General features: G+C 39.4%; 1 protein-coding gene across 1 annotated transcript; it reads left to right on the plus strand.

Moving 5' to 3' along the window:
* The first annotated feature begins 2,894 nt into the window (after nt 1-2,894).
* LOC135197224 (gamma-butyrobetaine dioxygenase-like) lies at nt 2,895-12,306 on the plus strand. Its single transcript, XM_064224280.1, has 9 exons — nt 2,895-3,075; nt 5,186-5,297; nt 5,578-5,774; nt 6,048-6,179; nt 6,320-6,513; nt 7,814-7,919; nt 9,938-10,137; nt 10,566-10,726; nt 11,994-12,306. The coding sequence occupies exons 1-9, from the start codon at nt 2,989-2,991 to the stop codon at nt 12,158-12,160; spliced, it is 1,356 nt and encodes a 451-aa protein (XP_064080350.1). The 5' UTR covers nt 2,895-2,988; the 3' UTR covers nt 12,161-12,306.
* The last annotated feature ends 1,702 nt before the right edge of the window (nt 12,307-14,008 follow it).

A 14,008-nucleotide genomic window follows, 5' to 3' on the forward strand; every position in this document is an offset into this window, starting at 1 on the left:
CATCTATGTATCGTTCCGCCATTCATAAAGTCTTTGGGTTTCAGAGCCGATGGAGTTTCTGACTGGTGGATGGGCGGGGCAACATTTCGTCAAAAGATGCGTTTACCTTGCTTACGTAATGAATGTTTTTCGACTCTTGGCTCGTAATCATTGGCCATGGCATCGGCTAGATCATTTTTACTCTATAAAAATTAAAACTATCGGGTTTAGGTTATTGATAATGCTGACAAAATTTGTGTGTGGTTGTAAAATATACATATGCCAACTTTCAGCTACATCCGATGCTTTGACAAGGAGCAAAGTCCAAAAAACCGTGTTACAGAGACCCTGAATCTCATAGTAAGTCACGAATGTAATGTTTACAACATCCCTTGTTTATTTTGACGTTAGCGTCCGTTTCATTTTTGAGGATTGCTCCCGGATCACACGGATAGGAAGATAGGAAGCTTCATTCCCCTGGTCCTGTCTTCTCTCCTTATGGGAAAGTAGCATCTCACGACTAGCACAAGTTTTTGCACCCTGAGGAGTGTTTCGAACTCAAGTCTTCCATGTTTAGTAGAAAGGGTTCTTATTTCAGATGTAAATTGAATATGTAGTGTGAATCACCTGATGTGGTTCTAAGTATCAGTCAGCTGAAGAAACTGAAAGTCGGCGAACGGTAGATGATTTGTTCTAGGTTTGATAAAGACGTAGCCACCACAGAATGACCTCCAAACGATGTCATAGTTCTTGCAGGTACTATTTTGTGGTAACGCCTCAGCGGCGTGGTTGGTATGGTATTAGTGTCCCACCTCGGTGGTCGCGGGTTAGATTCTCGGCCATTCCATCGAGGAGTGAGAGATGTGTATTTCTGGTGATTGAAGTTCACTCTCGACGTGGTTCGGAAGTCACGTAAAGCCGTTGGTCCCGTTGCTGAATAACCACTGGTTCCATGCAACGTAGAAGCACCATACAAACAAAATATTTTGTGGTGGTGGAGTTTCCTTTGATTAAGTGATGTGAAAGATGGGGTTGTTTTGTTAGTACGTATTCATATTGCTTAATATACAGAATGGCCTGATTAGTGAAGTGTACAAATATGAACTCTGACTGTCCTCCAGATTCTTTTCTCGTGCCATCAGACCTTGCCGAAAGTAGTAGTAGCTATACAAAATGGGAAAACATATATCTAACTACAACTTTGTATCCTTTCGAACATATATTTACGAAATGTGGTCTATTTCTTATCACTCATCTCTGTTACCTTCCTAATTAAATGTCAACTAGTGAAAGGCCTTTATCATTGAAGTATTTGTTCTTTTTGATCCCAATAACCTTTTTGTTTCGTCAGCGGAGTTGCCGCCTTTCACTCCTTTTCACCACCTCTCTTTCACTGTTTCTTGTCGCGAATTGAGCTGAGATATAAGTAGCTACGTATAAATGGATGCTTGAATTTCAAGTTATTGGCACTGTGGGCTTGTTCCTTATGAATAGGGTTCCTATTCTGAGTAATATGATAATAATAATAATAATTCAACTACCATTCGGTCAGGATTCATATTAAGAGCCGTAAAATTTTATGTGTACAATAGCTCTTGGATCGAATAAGTTATCACGGCAATAGCGGTGTTTGGCATCATCAAATATTAGAATTAAGATTATTGAGGCCCTTTTCTTATCCGAAGGAAACCGGGGCATTATTCTTACCATATCTGTTACTACAACGGGAGTGGAAGACTTTAAAATGAAAATACGTTATTAAAAATGATACAGTCGTTATATCATAACCGTACGAAGTTACGTAGTACCGCTAAAATTTGTGTTCAACTAGAATTTCTCAGTATTTTAATAACTTTGACTTCCTACCTCTCGTCACTGTCACTATTAGAGTGTGTGACCTTAATTCTTTATCAACAATTAAGTCTACTTGTCTCTCTGTGTCGTATGTGATGATTCAACTTTTGTAGCTGTAAATGGGTCCTATGGGAAATATATACAATAAAGCTATGCCGTAGATTAGTGTATTTTAATCAATTTCCACTGTTTTATTTGAACAAATAACATCTACTGATCACCAGTCCTGACTGATAATAAATGAGTGTCATTATAGTTTATCAATTCACTTATACAGGTTGTGCCAAGCGTAAGTGTGTATCAGTGTGTTTGTGAGTGACAATTACTGAAACCGTATCCGTATAGCTCTGGACCTCCCGAAGTCTGTGTATAAATAAGTTAGGTATATCTTAGTTTAATCAGACCACTGAGCTGATTAACAGCTCTCCTAGACCTGGCCCGAATGATTAGATATTTTTACGTGGCCAGGAACCAATTGGTTACCTAGCAACGGGACCTACAGCTTATTGTGGGGTCCGAACCACATTATATCGAGAAATGAATTTCTATCACCAGAAATAAAATCCTCCGATTCCGCATTGGCCGAGCCGGGAATCGAACTTCGGACCACCAGATTGGTAGCCGAGCGCGAAAACCACTCGTCCAACGAGGAACTAGTCTGTGAAAGTGTTTCTGCAAGTGCAGAGGAATTTTACAATGGCTAAGAAGAACACTATTCAAGATGTCGTTCATGACAGGTCTCTTTCCTGTAGAAGAGGACAGGGAAACCAGTTGGATGTTAGGGTAAATATTGACTCGCTATGATGCCCAGAAAAAAAGATCCTGAATTCTAAAGGACAAAAGATCATAGGGAGCCACCGGAACCGCAGGAATAAAAAGCTCCATTTGTTGTTATGAAACGGAACAGCTTCTGCCAGAAATACAACAGGCGCCTGGCACTGGCAATTTCGTTACCCTTGACTGAAGCTTGCCGGTGATTGGCCGGCGAATATGCGACGCTGGGTGGCGTGACAGATAAAGAATCTTTCAGATCATCAGCGATAGCAGTCTCAGCACGGCAATCCCCAGTCGTCTCATATATTCTCAGGTATTCTTTGCGCTTCTTGACACGCTCGCCAGTGATTGTCGGAGGAGGGTTGCCTGACGAAGAAAACCATGTTCGCTTCTAAATTAGCTCGCTCCACCTGGCGGGTTTCCGCTGCTGCCTTCCAGACCTCTGCAGCCCCTACTGCGGCCGGAGATGTAAGTTCTGAGATCCACATTGTTGTTGTTGTTACCTCCGCTGACGAAGTTAAGAGGAAGTCAAGTTTTCAACTGAATCTATGAGCGCTTGTGTGTGTATGGCTGGGTGTCGGCGTGATGGAGAGATTTGACGAAATTTGCTGAAAATAGTATGTAGGTGACATTCTCGAGAAGTTTTAACTTCGGTATATATTCATACATATATATATATTTTAGTTATGCTTTAATCTTGGTAAATATTTCCTTATTTGTTTTTTTAACTGGGCATAGTTACTAAAGCCTTTTGGCTTATTATGTTCTCCGATCCTATGTCCCTGATATGTTTTCCGTGCATTCTTTCAGGAACCAACGTAAATATCAACTTGAAAGATCCCAGGATGACAAAAAAAAAAAAAACTCAGAAACCAAAGTCGCTTTACTTTTCCTAATGATTGCATCGCGATAAAACAGTAAATAAAGACTGGCATGTGGAGTGTTTATCGCCGTTAAAGGGCTAGCATGCAAAAAGAACACATGTATGGGAGAAACTGGATACGATAAAGGATATCACATCTTAAAGACGGGCCATAACGCTACCGCTGCACGACGCAGAATCGAAATCCAAACTCGGCCAACGCGCCAAGGAACTTCAATGTTGTACTGAGCATTGGTAGCCCGAGGGGCTAAACCCCGCCTCCTGTTGCTCCCATATATTATGGTCTAATAACGGGCCTCGCATCAGGCGAAATGTACCTATCTCCTTGGTTGTTAAACACATGGGTAACCACACTTAAAACTTTCGGTCTTGTTAGGTAAATTCTGAACACGAGATGTGGAGAATATTGCCAAACGATAATTTCTCTTTCAAACGCTTGAGAATTTGCTGTTGATATATTTCATATTCCCTTTTTTATTCTATATCTGGTTGCGTCTCAGTGCACACTGACAATACATACGGACCTTGTGGTAGAGGTGTAAGAATACTGGTCCTACGTGTCATAAAAGGCGACTAAAAAGACAGTCTTTCTTTCGAGTAAAAGGCGAGGCCCACTGCCAATAACTGTGGAAACTGCTCCCTTGCAGGTGGATTTTTCAGTTAAAGGCGAGGCCCACCGCTAATAAGTGTAGTTGATACAGCAAGGGCGTGCGGTTGTAAAAACCCCTTTGCCCAACAATAAACCATGCCTGATGCATACAATGGAGAAGGCGCATCAGGCAACCGACCCCTTAATGTAAGGATAACGGTGGGAAAGACGGCACACTGACAATACATACAATCATCTTTGACAATCACGCAAATTTGAGTGAAACGTAAAGCTAATATTAATAATGCAAACAACATCATTCACATGACTATAATGCTGAAAGAGTATATTTTAGTTATTTCTCTAGATAAACGACAGGAGTCTGTATGAAAACTAACATTATCCGTTCTTATGCAATATGAAAATCATCATTAACCTTCATGTTATCTACTGTACAGGTAAATGTTTGGCCTTATTCATTACCAGGAAAAGTAAGTTGTAAAGTCCCAATTTCTCAAAAATATCGGCTTTGAAGACTATATACAACAATCACGTTATTCAAAGATGAGGTAAATCTTGGATTTTAAGTTATTTTCAACAACATTGGCTTTGTAATGGGTTTCATTTCTACTGGGAATTTCTTACCTAGTCGAGTAGTTCTCTGTTTACTGGCTTTATACTTCAGTCATTATATTCCGTGAAAATGATGAATTATGAGTGTATTTTCGGTAAGGTGTTCATGGCACTATATTAAGTTTTCGTCTGAACGCTGTCGCGGTTTTTAGTTTCCTGTAAAGAAAAGTATTGAGATGGCTTTGTCTGTTCGTCCGCACTTTTATGTCCGCCTTAAGATTTGAAAAACTACAGAAGGCAGAGGGCTGCAAATTGGTGTGTTGATCATCAACCCTGTAATCATCAAATATACTAAATTGCAGCCCTCTAGCCTCAGTAGTTTTTTTTAAATTTAAGGTTAAAGTTAGCCATGATCGTGCGTCTGGCACATCCGAGTCACACTGCTGAGGCGCCGCCGACGCACCTTAACGTGACCGCACCTTCCTGGTGTCGTATTATAGTTATTGTTTTCGCTAATTCTGTCTGGTTTCCAGGTAACCATCAGTAGGTGCCAGAATCACGTCCCAGTAGCATCCAGATCGGTCAGTTCATCAGCACGGCTGCAGAAGCCTAGCAAGAACATCGTGAAGACAGCGACTGTTAATGGTCTGTTTAGCCTTTCTAAAGCTCGAGTTTATTCTGATTAAGATTTGAGGCTGTCAAGATGTTCCTTTGAGCAGCAATTAGGAAAAGCATGTCATATTAAAAACAGTTCTTGAAGTGAATTATCAGATAGGAATTCTTAGGAAAAGACTGAAATTCTAAAGATAAGGATTATCTCTAGAGGAGATAATAGAATGATGCGATATATCATTCATGATAAAACCAGGTAAAATGCAATTGTCAACACTGAGCTCAATCTTATAGTCTTGCGGCTCTTCTGCAGGTCTTAGAGATGTCACGGAAGGCGTCGCACACATGAAGACCATCGAGGTGGGATTCGGGGACAAAACGAGGTCCCTTTACCCACACGTCTGGCTCAGGGAGAACTGCCAGTGCCACGAGTGCTTCAGTCAAGGCGCCGTCGCTCGAGTGTTCCTGGTCGACGAATTAGATCTGAACATTCAGCCTAAGAAGATACAGGTATTATGGTTAACAATCAGTGACTGTTCCTCTGGTCAGGATATTGAGTTCTCAGGTAAAACGAAGTTCCAATAGAGGTGTCACGGAGCAATCATTATGCTACTGCACACTTATCCCAACTCGGGAGTGCCTGTTGCAGAAGCGTTCATGATTTTTCTTCCTTTTACTTAATTTTTTGCATTCTATTTTATATGATAATAATTCTTTCGTATTGTTTCTTTCTCCTTTAATTAAATCTGTGTCACGAGTGTCGATATCTATCTGTCCCAACAGTTGGAGAACGGTGGTTTACTGGTGACTTGGCCCGACGGTCACACCAGCGCATTTTCAGGCCAGTGGCTATACGACCGCTCGTTCAGTGATGAGGCCAGGGCTAAACACCGTTCCAGAGCCAACCTTAAGAAGGTAACACTTTAGCTTTCCTCAATGCAGAATCTCACTCCTGAGATGTTTGGTGAGTCTGAGAAAACAAAATGGAAAACGACATCACCATAAGAACTACAGAAGAAATGTGGAGACTAACACGTTTCCCTCCAACCACACAGGTTTTCTGGGGCTCGGACTTCAAGATTCCCACGATGGACTTCGATCTGGCCTTGACAGACGACAGGGCTCTTTTAGAATGGCTGGTCGTCCTGGAAAAGTACGGCATTATCCTAGTGGAAAATGCGCCGCAGAAAAAAGGACCTGTTCTTGATCTCATCAAAAGGCTTGGTTTCGCAAGGCCCACGCACTATGGGTAAATCTCGAGATACCAGTCTGTGATTAAGGCGTTCGTAGGCCTCATATCTCAATCGATAGTGGTGATTAAGGCGTTCCCTTGATCAGAGGCCTCTCGAAAATGACGATTTGTTATGATTAAGGTGACCTGGTTAACCCAGCTATTTCGGAAATGTTGATAGAGGGTCCTTTCTCGGAGGTCTCGACTGAGATGTCATTTGTTTTAAAGCTGCTTCAATGTAACAGGAATATTTTCATCCTCTGCCGTACTATAAGGTTGAAATGAAAGCTCGTGTTCTGGAAAGCAGTTTCCGAAGCAAGATGCACTTCATAATGCTACAGAAGACCGGGATTACTGTCCTTGGAATTGTCTTTTCAGCTTGCCTGCAGATCTCAAAATCTTAAATGATGAACATTTCCCCATAAGAATCTGTCAGGGTATCGGATGTGAAACTGTCTGAGGATTTCTTATAACCAGGCATTAGCAGTCTAGGTTCTAGAAGTTCGACTTTTTTAGTTTCGATCAGATTAATAGTAATGAGGCATTTGACTGTTTTATACATATGCTTAGCGGGGCATTGGGTAGATACAAGTAAATACTGTAGGAACTTGTGAGTGAAAATGACTTGTATGAAATCATTGTACAGAATTATGCTATCAGTAAGACCTCAAGGGTGAGATCTGAAATAATGTCTATTTGAGTGAATGCTAAATATCAAAATCTGGAGATTATAACGGTATTATTTTCTCTTTTGGAAAAGACGTTGGTGTCAGTTCTTTCTGGACTCTACGAAAGAACCTGACTGAAGGTGCCAGAGGTATAGACGTGACAGATTTCCTGCCACGAAAATATATCCTAGGGTAAAAGTTTCATTATTTTCATAGGTGAAATAGAAATAGCGCTAACTCGAAAATCGGGTAAGTGTGGGACAATATAGATTAGCCGTATATGTCAGATTAGGTCCTGGTGGAAGATCGATCATGCTCCCCTAAAGCAATAAAAAATGGATGTTCTCTGTGATCCCGTCCTTAATAACTCTTACTGCTAGGGAGGTCATTTTAAAGTTGATTATTTTCTAAAATTCAAAAAGGTTTTTGATGAATTATTATGCAACATCTTGGGAAAACAATTGCAACAAATTTTTTAAAATGGAAGATGGAGTAACCTGGCTGTTATTTCCATTGTTTTCTAGGAAGAAGAAATCTGTCTGTTCATTTCACCTTCAGTCAATTACTTTCATACCAAACGTCGCAAAGACCTGCAATTTTGAACAGATAACACCCGCATCATGAGTAAAATGATTCTCCTTATATTGCAGGCTTGATTACGAGCTGAACCTTGAACATCATACCAACAACCTCGCTTACACGTCATCTAAGCTCGGACTACATACGGACTTGCCTTACGTTGATTATCCTCCGGGGGTGAGTTCCTCAAAGGGACATTGACTCTGCTGTTGTTTTGCATCTCGTCTCTAATGAGACCTCATTTAGAAATATAGGGTGTCCATAAAGTCCCAGTACCATTACAAGTATTTATTGCTCAGAAACCGTATAACATAGAATAATGCAGAGTTTTTTGTGGAATGTTCTAGATTTCCTCAAGTTTAAATTCAGGGCACTTCATTCTACAAAAAAACTGCATTACTCTGTTATATGGTTTCTGAGGGATTAATACTTGTAATGGCACTGGGACTTTATGGACACCCTGTTTATCAAAGCTGTCGTTCCTGAGGAGAACAGGGAAACATAGCCGTGGCCATCGACTCTGATGAAAGTTTCATGACCGTGCCTTGGCAACCTACCGACCAACACTGCGTCCAGTTTCTTAACGGCTGGCTCCTGTCACGGAACCTTCAGACTCGTTGGCAGTCACTGTCCTGCAGAACAAGAGAATGAAAGATTCACTTTCCCTCTGCGGACTAGTTCACCAAACACAAGGTTAACTTTGACCCCATCAGCATCACGTTTAATTGACATTTACCGTTGACGTCATGAGTAGTTCATTTCTATATTTGAATCCTTTTGGGAAATTGGGATCATTTTCTTGAATATAATTGCCTTAACACTCACGCAGCTTCGTAGCTTCCTTTTTCTAGAATAAACTGTATGTACACTTTTCTCGGCAACGTATCTTTTGCTCTAAAGGATCAAACGATTTCCATACACACACACACACACACACACACACATATATATATATATATATATATATATATATATATATATATATATACTATATATATTATATATATGTGTGTGTGTGTGTGTGTGTGTGTATATATATATATATATAATATATATATATATATATATATATATACGTGTGTGTGAAAAGGCGTTGTAGAATATAGCAAAGAACATACTTTCCGAGGTTTCATTTTTTGTGTACATTGTGGCTATTTTACGACTTTCTGCAACTTTTATCTTCTGATAATAATCTATTTAGCTGCATATAAATACAGTTAAATATACATGTGTATATATGTACATATATACATATGTACGTATATACAGCTAAATAGATAAAAAAGACAAAAGTTGCAGAACGTCGTAAAATATTCACAATGTACACAATAAATGAAACTTCGGAAAGTAAATTCTTTGCTATATTTTCTACGGTGCGCATAACAGACGAAATGGTCAGGTCAGTGCCCCGTAAGTTGTGCATACACATACATGCATACATACATATGTATATATAGATGTGTGTGTGTCTGGGTGTATACGTTCATATATATAGACAAATCAAGCGCTTCGCAAGGAGCTCGGCATGATGTCTTTTATTGTCAGTTTCCGTGTATGCTGTTAAATAATGAATATCGTCACATAATCATAATTAGTAGTCTTAATAGTGCATACATATCCGTATATGAAAAGCCAGATGGCTATCGTCTGCAAAGTAGAATGCTCTTGTGCATAACCTTTCTCATAAGAAAGAGAGGACCGCGGATAGAGAAACATAGAGCACGGTAAATAAAAGCAAAGAACAAAACAGACTTAAACAAATAAATGGGTTACCATCTAAACATACGGGTAATGAGCGATGCTCTCCATCTATTGTGGCTTTTACTCCAGTTTTATAGAACCAGTCAAATCAGTTTCACAGTAGATTTACTGGGTCCCCTGAATAACACGTATCAACATTCTTAGCACTGAGAAGGCAGACAAAAACAAAAGCTGCTGTTCTTCTTCTTCTTCTTCTTCTTTCGACCTTATTAATCCCACTGTATAGCAGGGTTTGCCGCTTCTGGTCATTAAAGCACAAATTTATTACTGCAGGAGCAAACATAAAAATCAGAATATTTGTTAAACAAAACTATATTAATTGAGCCGTAGCGCTGGTTGAATGAGCAGCAGCACGTAGGCCTAAAGAAAGAGGCCTGTTTTAAAATTGCAGAGGCTGTTCTCCTAACCGTTCCATTACGTACCACAAACAACAGACAACTTGGCTGCACTGCATCAGACAACACGAAGGCAAGGGCGGGGACAACGACCTATCCGATGGAGTTCACGCCGCCCAGCTCCTGAAGGAGAGGGACCGGTACCTGTTTGACGTACTGACAAGAACTCCCATCTACTTCCAGGATTCGGGCTTTGAGAATTACGACTTCGACAAGATCACCAGAGCTCCCTCAATACAGTTAGTTCTGGGTTGCCAAGTCTACATTTATTCTTTGGTGAAGTTTTCAGTCTCCGGAACGATCGAGGATTGGAAGTTTCTTGTATAGAAGCTTCAAAATGTATGATTAATATATCATGTTGATTCATTCAAGTTTCAGTGCCAGTCAGTAATGGCGATGTGTTTTCCATGCCATCGTTCCTCTCGTTTTTAATGTCCATAACATCAAGATATAGTTGTTTTACTAAACACGAATTTTTCATTATCATCCGTAAACCATGCGATACTTTGTCTCATCCATTTACTTTCTATCGTCTCTTTGGAATAAAATCTCCTTTTTCTCAATATTTAAAATTTCTCAAATACTACTGAGTAGCCTTATCTATCCAACGTTATCAAAGACTAAATATAATACTGATATTCTACTTTTAAATTCCTTTCGAACTAAGGCTTGACGAAGAAGGCAACATCTCCCGCCTGAACATATCATCGCAATCGCGAGATTCCTTGATGGATTTGGACACGGAGGGCGTCCTCCTCTTCTACAAAGCCTTGAAGGCTCTCAACAACATCCTCTACGAGATCAGCATCAGAGTGAAAACGAAACCAGGTATTTAAAGCAGCACTTTTTCGTGGTTGGTTTGACGCTCTCGACTAAGTCTGCTTCGTCTTTCTTCCAGTTCTTGGCGGTTTTTTTTTTTCTGCTGTGGCCATGATTCGACTATTCCTGTACCTAATTAACTATTGTTTATTTTACTCTGACACACCCGTAGCAAAGCATTACATCAATAAAGATTCATTACCTTCGAATCATAGGGAAGCCTCGAAAGTGCTCCTATTAAACGACCGAAGAAGAGTAAAGAAAGAATTTGCCGAATAACCCAAGTAATACTTAGAAAGGCCAACTCGCAATAATGCTGGAAATAAGAAGAGACAGATAAATGAAAGAACACGACCTCCACCGCGTAGTCATGGTCCTCTTTCTTATTCTTGAATGCAACAAAGCAATCATTATCGGTAACCTCTGCATTGTGAACGGCTCAAAATACTCCTCGAACAAAGTACTTCTGATGATGGAAATGTGTTCTGTTTACTTCCTTGATTATCCTATTTGCATCTGTTCAACCGGCAAGGTTGAACATCACATGTGAAAGGAAATCCAATGAACTTTTCTTCTTGTAAAGAGCTGGATTTTGTTGGCTCGCTCGTCTAGTCACCTCAGCATGAGAAACGATAGTAGATAAAAACGAGCCCAAACAACCTCGATCTAGATATTAGTAATGGTGGCGCAATATTTTCCGGAAACGTTAACAAGCGTAACATACAGTGGAATGACTTTTATTCATAGCATCCGTAATGAATTCAGTAATGGTCACTCAATCTGACTCGTATTTAAAAAAAAAAAAAAAAAAAAAAAAAAACAATTGCCATTCAACTCATCAAAGCGAATATTACGACGCTGAACTCTTTATGTCTCATATTTTGACGGTGGAAATCAAGACATTCCTGATTGTTCTTTTACGATATATATTTGTGTAGAACTGCCTTAAAAGCAACAGACTGATTTTTTTGTCCTTTAACAAAACGCATAACCTCAACTCTAGTTCAAATGTTTTTTATGCGAAATGAAAAGCTCTGCTCGCCATAGGGTTCAAACCAGAGGAAAAACCTGATTCTTATGACTCATTCTTATCCCTTTTTAGCTTGAGTGCTTATGACCAGAATCAAGTTGTCTTTTTAATGCTTGTAATTCCCAAAATAAAAAAAACAAACAAAGCAACATTTCAAGAAATCAAAGCACTTCTAGATAGGCAGTCTTCTTGCAAATTTAACTGAAATGGCTATTAATTAACCAGACTATTTTTCATTGATTCCAGGGGACATTTTGGTACTGGACAATTTCCGCGTCCTCCACGGGCGAACGCCTTACGATGCCTCTAGCTCTTCGGGCGGCCGCAGCCTCCACAATGCCTACATTGACTGGAGTGAACTCCGGTCGAAGAGGCGCGTCCTGCAGAAGAAGTTTGGAGTGGAGTTGGAATGAGGAGTTCTTCCCGGTCTGAACTCCGGGGATTCAGTCGTTGTTTTCTGGAACAACAGATCTCTGTGACTTTGGAAGGGAATATGTAGAATGTAAATTAGCTTTACTCTGTCAACACTTCTAATTTATATTTATTCACTTATAATATTTAAGCACTGTTCCATTTAAGTTCAAAACTAACAATCTTTTCCTAATCATCCATGTTGCTGTTAAGTGATAGAATAGAGCAGATGAACAAAATAATACAAAAGCTATTCGGATTCAGTCTGTCTTTAACTGCGTTTTTCTCAGTTTCCTGTAAAGCTTGTGTGTATTGATTGGCTAGTATATTGATTTACGAAATTCCGATAAAAATGTAATATCGTTCTCGATGCTAAATATTAATAAACTTTCGTTAACTACGAATTGTCATAATTTGTGCAGTTATCTTTTAAGTGTACTCTATGCAAAGACATCCAATGAATAGTTAGTCAGTGATTATTCAGTGCGTCTTACGATGACCTGACATTCCTGTGCTACAGTTAATTCGTGATACAATGACAACCTGACTCCATATTCTAATATTGAGCACCATTAATACAATGACGTTTGGGAACGAAATAAAGTTGTACAAACATTTTCACAAAAACACTGAATCAGACCAGAACACATTTAAATCAAACAAAAAGGGGTGTAAGAAAAATCTGAAAATAATGATAAAAACCTTATGAAAGATACAAAATATATTGGTAAGCACCGGAATTTTGCCTTAGGTGTATATGGAAATATTTTGGAATGACTTCATCCATGAAAGGAATTATATGATATTCTTATGAAGACTGTCTTTGACAGACTAGGGGGTTTTATTCTTCAGGGCTGTGTTTTTCAAAACACATATTTTATATACAGTCCTCGTTGGTTTATAATCATTGTTAGTTTAGTGGCTTTGTTAAATGAACCCTGTACATCATTACAGAAGTAGCTAAAGTTACAGAAGTAGCTTAAGTCTAGTCTTACGATTAATTGTTAGTTACACATTTCCAATTTATCCATATTTAAGTATTCTGTAGTTATTTTTCTTTGGTAATCTTAATGTCCTCTTCTCACTTGATCTAATATTTTGTCAAATTCAGACGTCCATCAGTTTGCAGTCTTCGGGTCCATCTCAAGCTATGATTTTACATTTCTTTTATTACTGTGTTATTGATTATCAATCATTAAGTTTTCTCCCAACTTATTTGTTTACACTCTTCATCATCTGCCGGCTATTGTCATATTATCTTCATTATTGTCTATGACCAAGTACAACTGAATTATCGGGGAAAACACTTGAACTTCATCCCATGTTATTTCATACCCAGTGGTATTCCTAGTTTATGTGTTTTATTTAATGTCTACCCTGAAGCCATCGCCTTATGATATTCCTCCTGGCTGAAGCCTTGGTGGAGATTTACAGCTTTCAGTTTTCACTTGCAAAGTTCCACGAGAGGTCTCGCTTAAACTGCTTTATTCCGATGCATCATCCATTTTAAGTCTCATCAAACGCTGTGTTTAGGTCTGTATTAGAGATCTGTCTATACACCTCGAGATAACATTTTTCCAGAGCACAATGCTGTTTCGGAATTCCTGTCCGCCCTCAGATCCTAAAAGCTACTGAGGCTAGAGGGCTGCAAATTGGTGTGTTGATCATCCACCTTCCAATCATTAAACCTACCAAATAGCAGCCCTCTAGCCGCAGCAGTTTTTATTTCATTTAAGGTTAAAGTTAGCCATGGCCATAACGCTATAGGGCAGGCCGCCACTGGGCCGTAGTTAAAGTTTCATGGACCACGGCTCATACAGCATTATACGGAGACTACCGAAAGATAGATC

This window comes from Macrobrachium nipponense, chromosome 18 (assembly GCF_015104395.2).
Source record: "Macrobrachium nipponense isolate FS-2020 chromosome 18, ASM1510439v2, whole genome shotgun sequence".
In the NCBI taxonomy this organism is placed as follows: Eukaryota; Metazoa; Arthropoda; class Malacostraca; order Decapoda; family Palaemonidae; genus Macrobrachium; species Macrobrachium nipponense.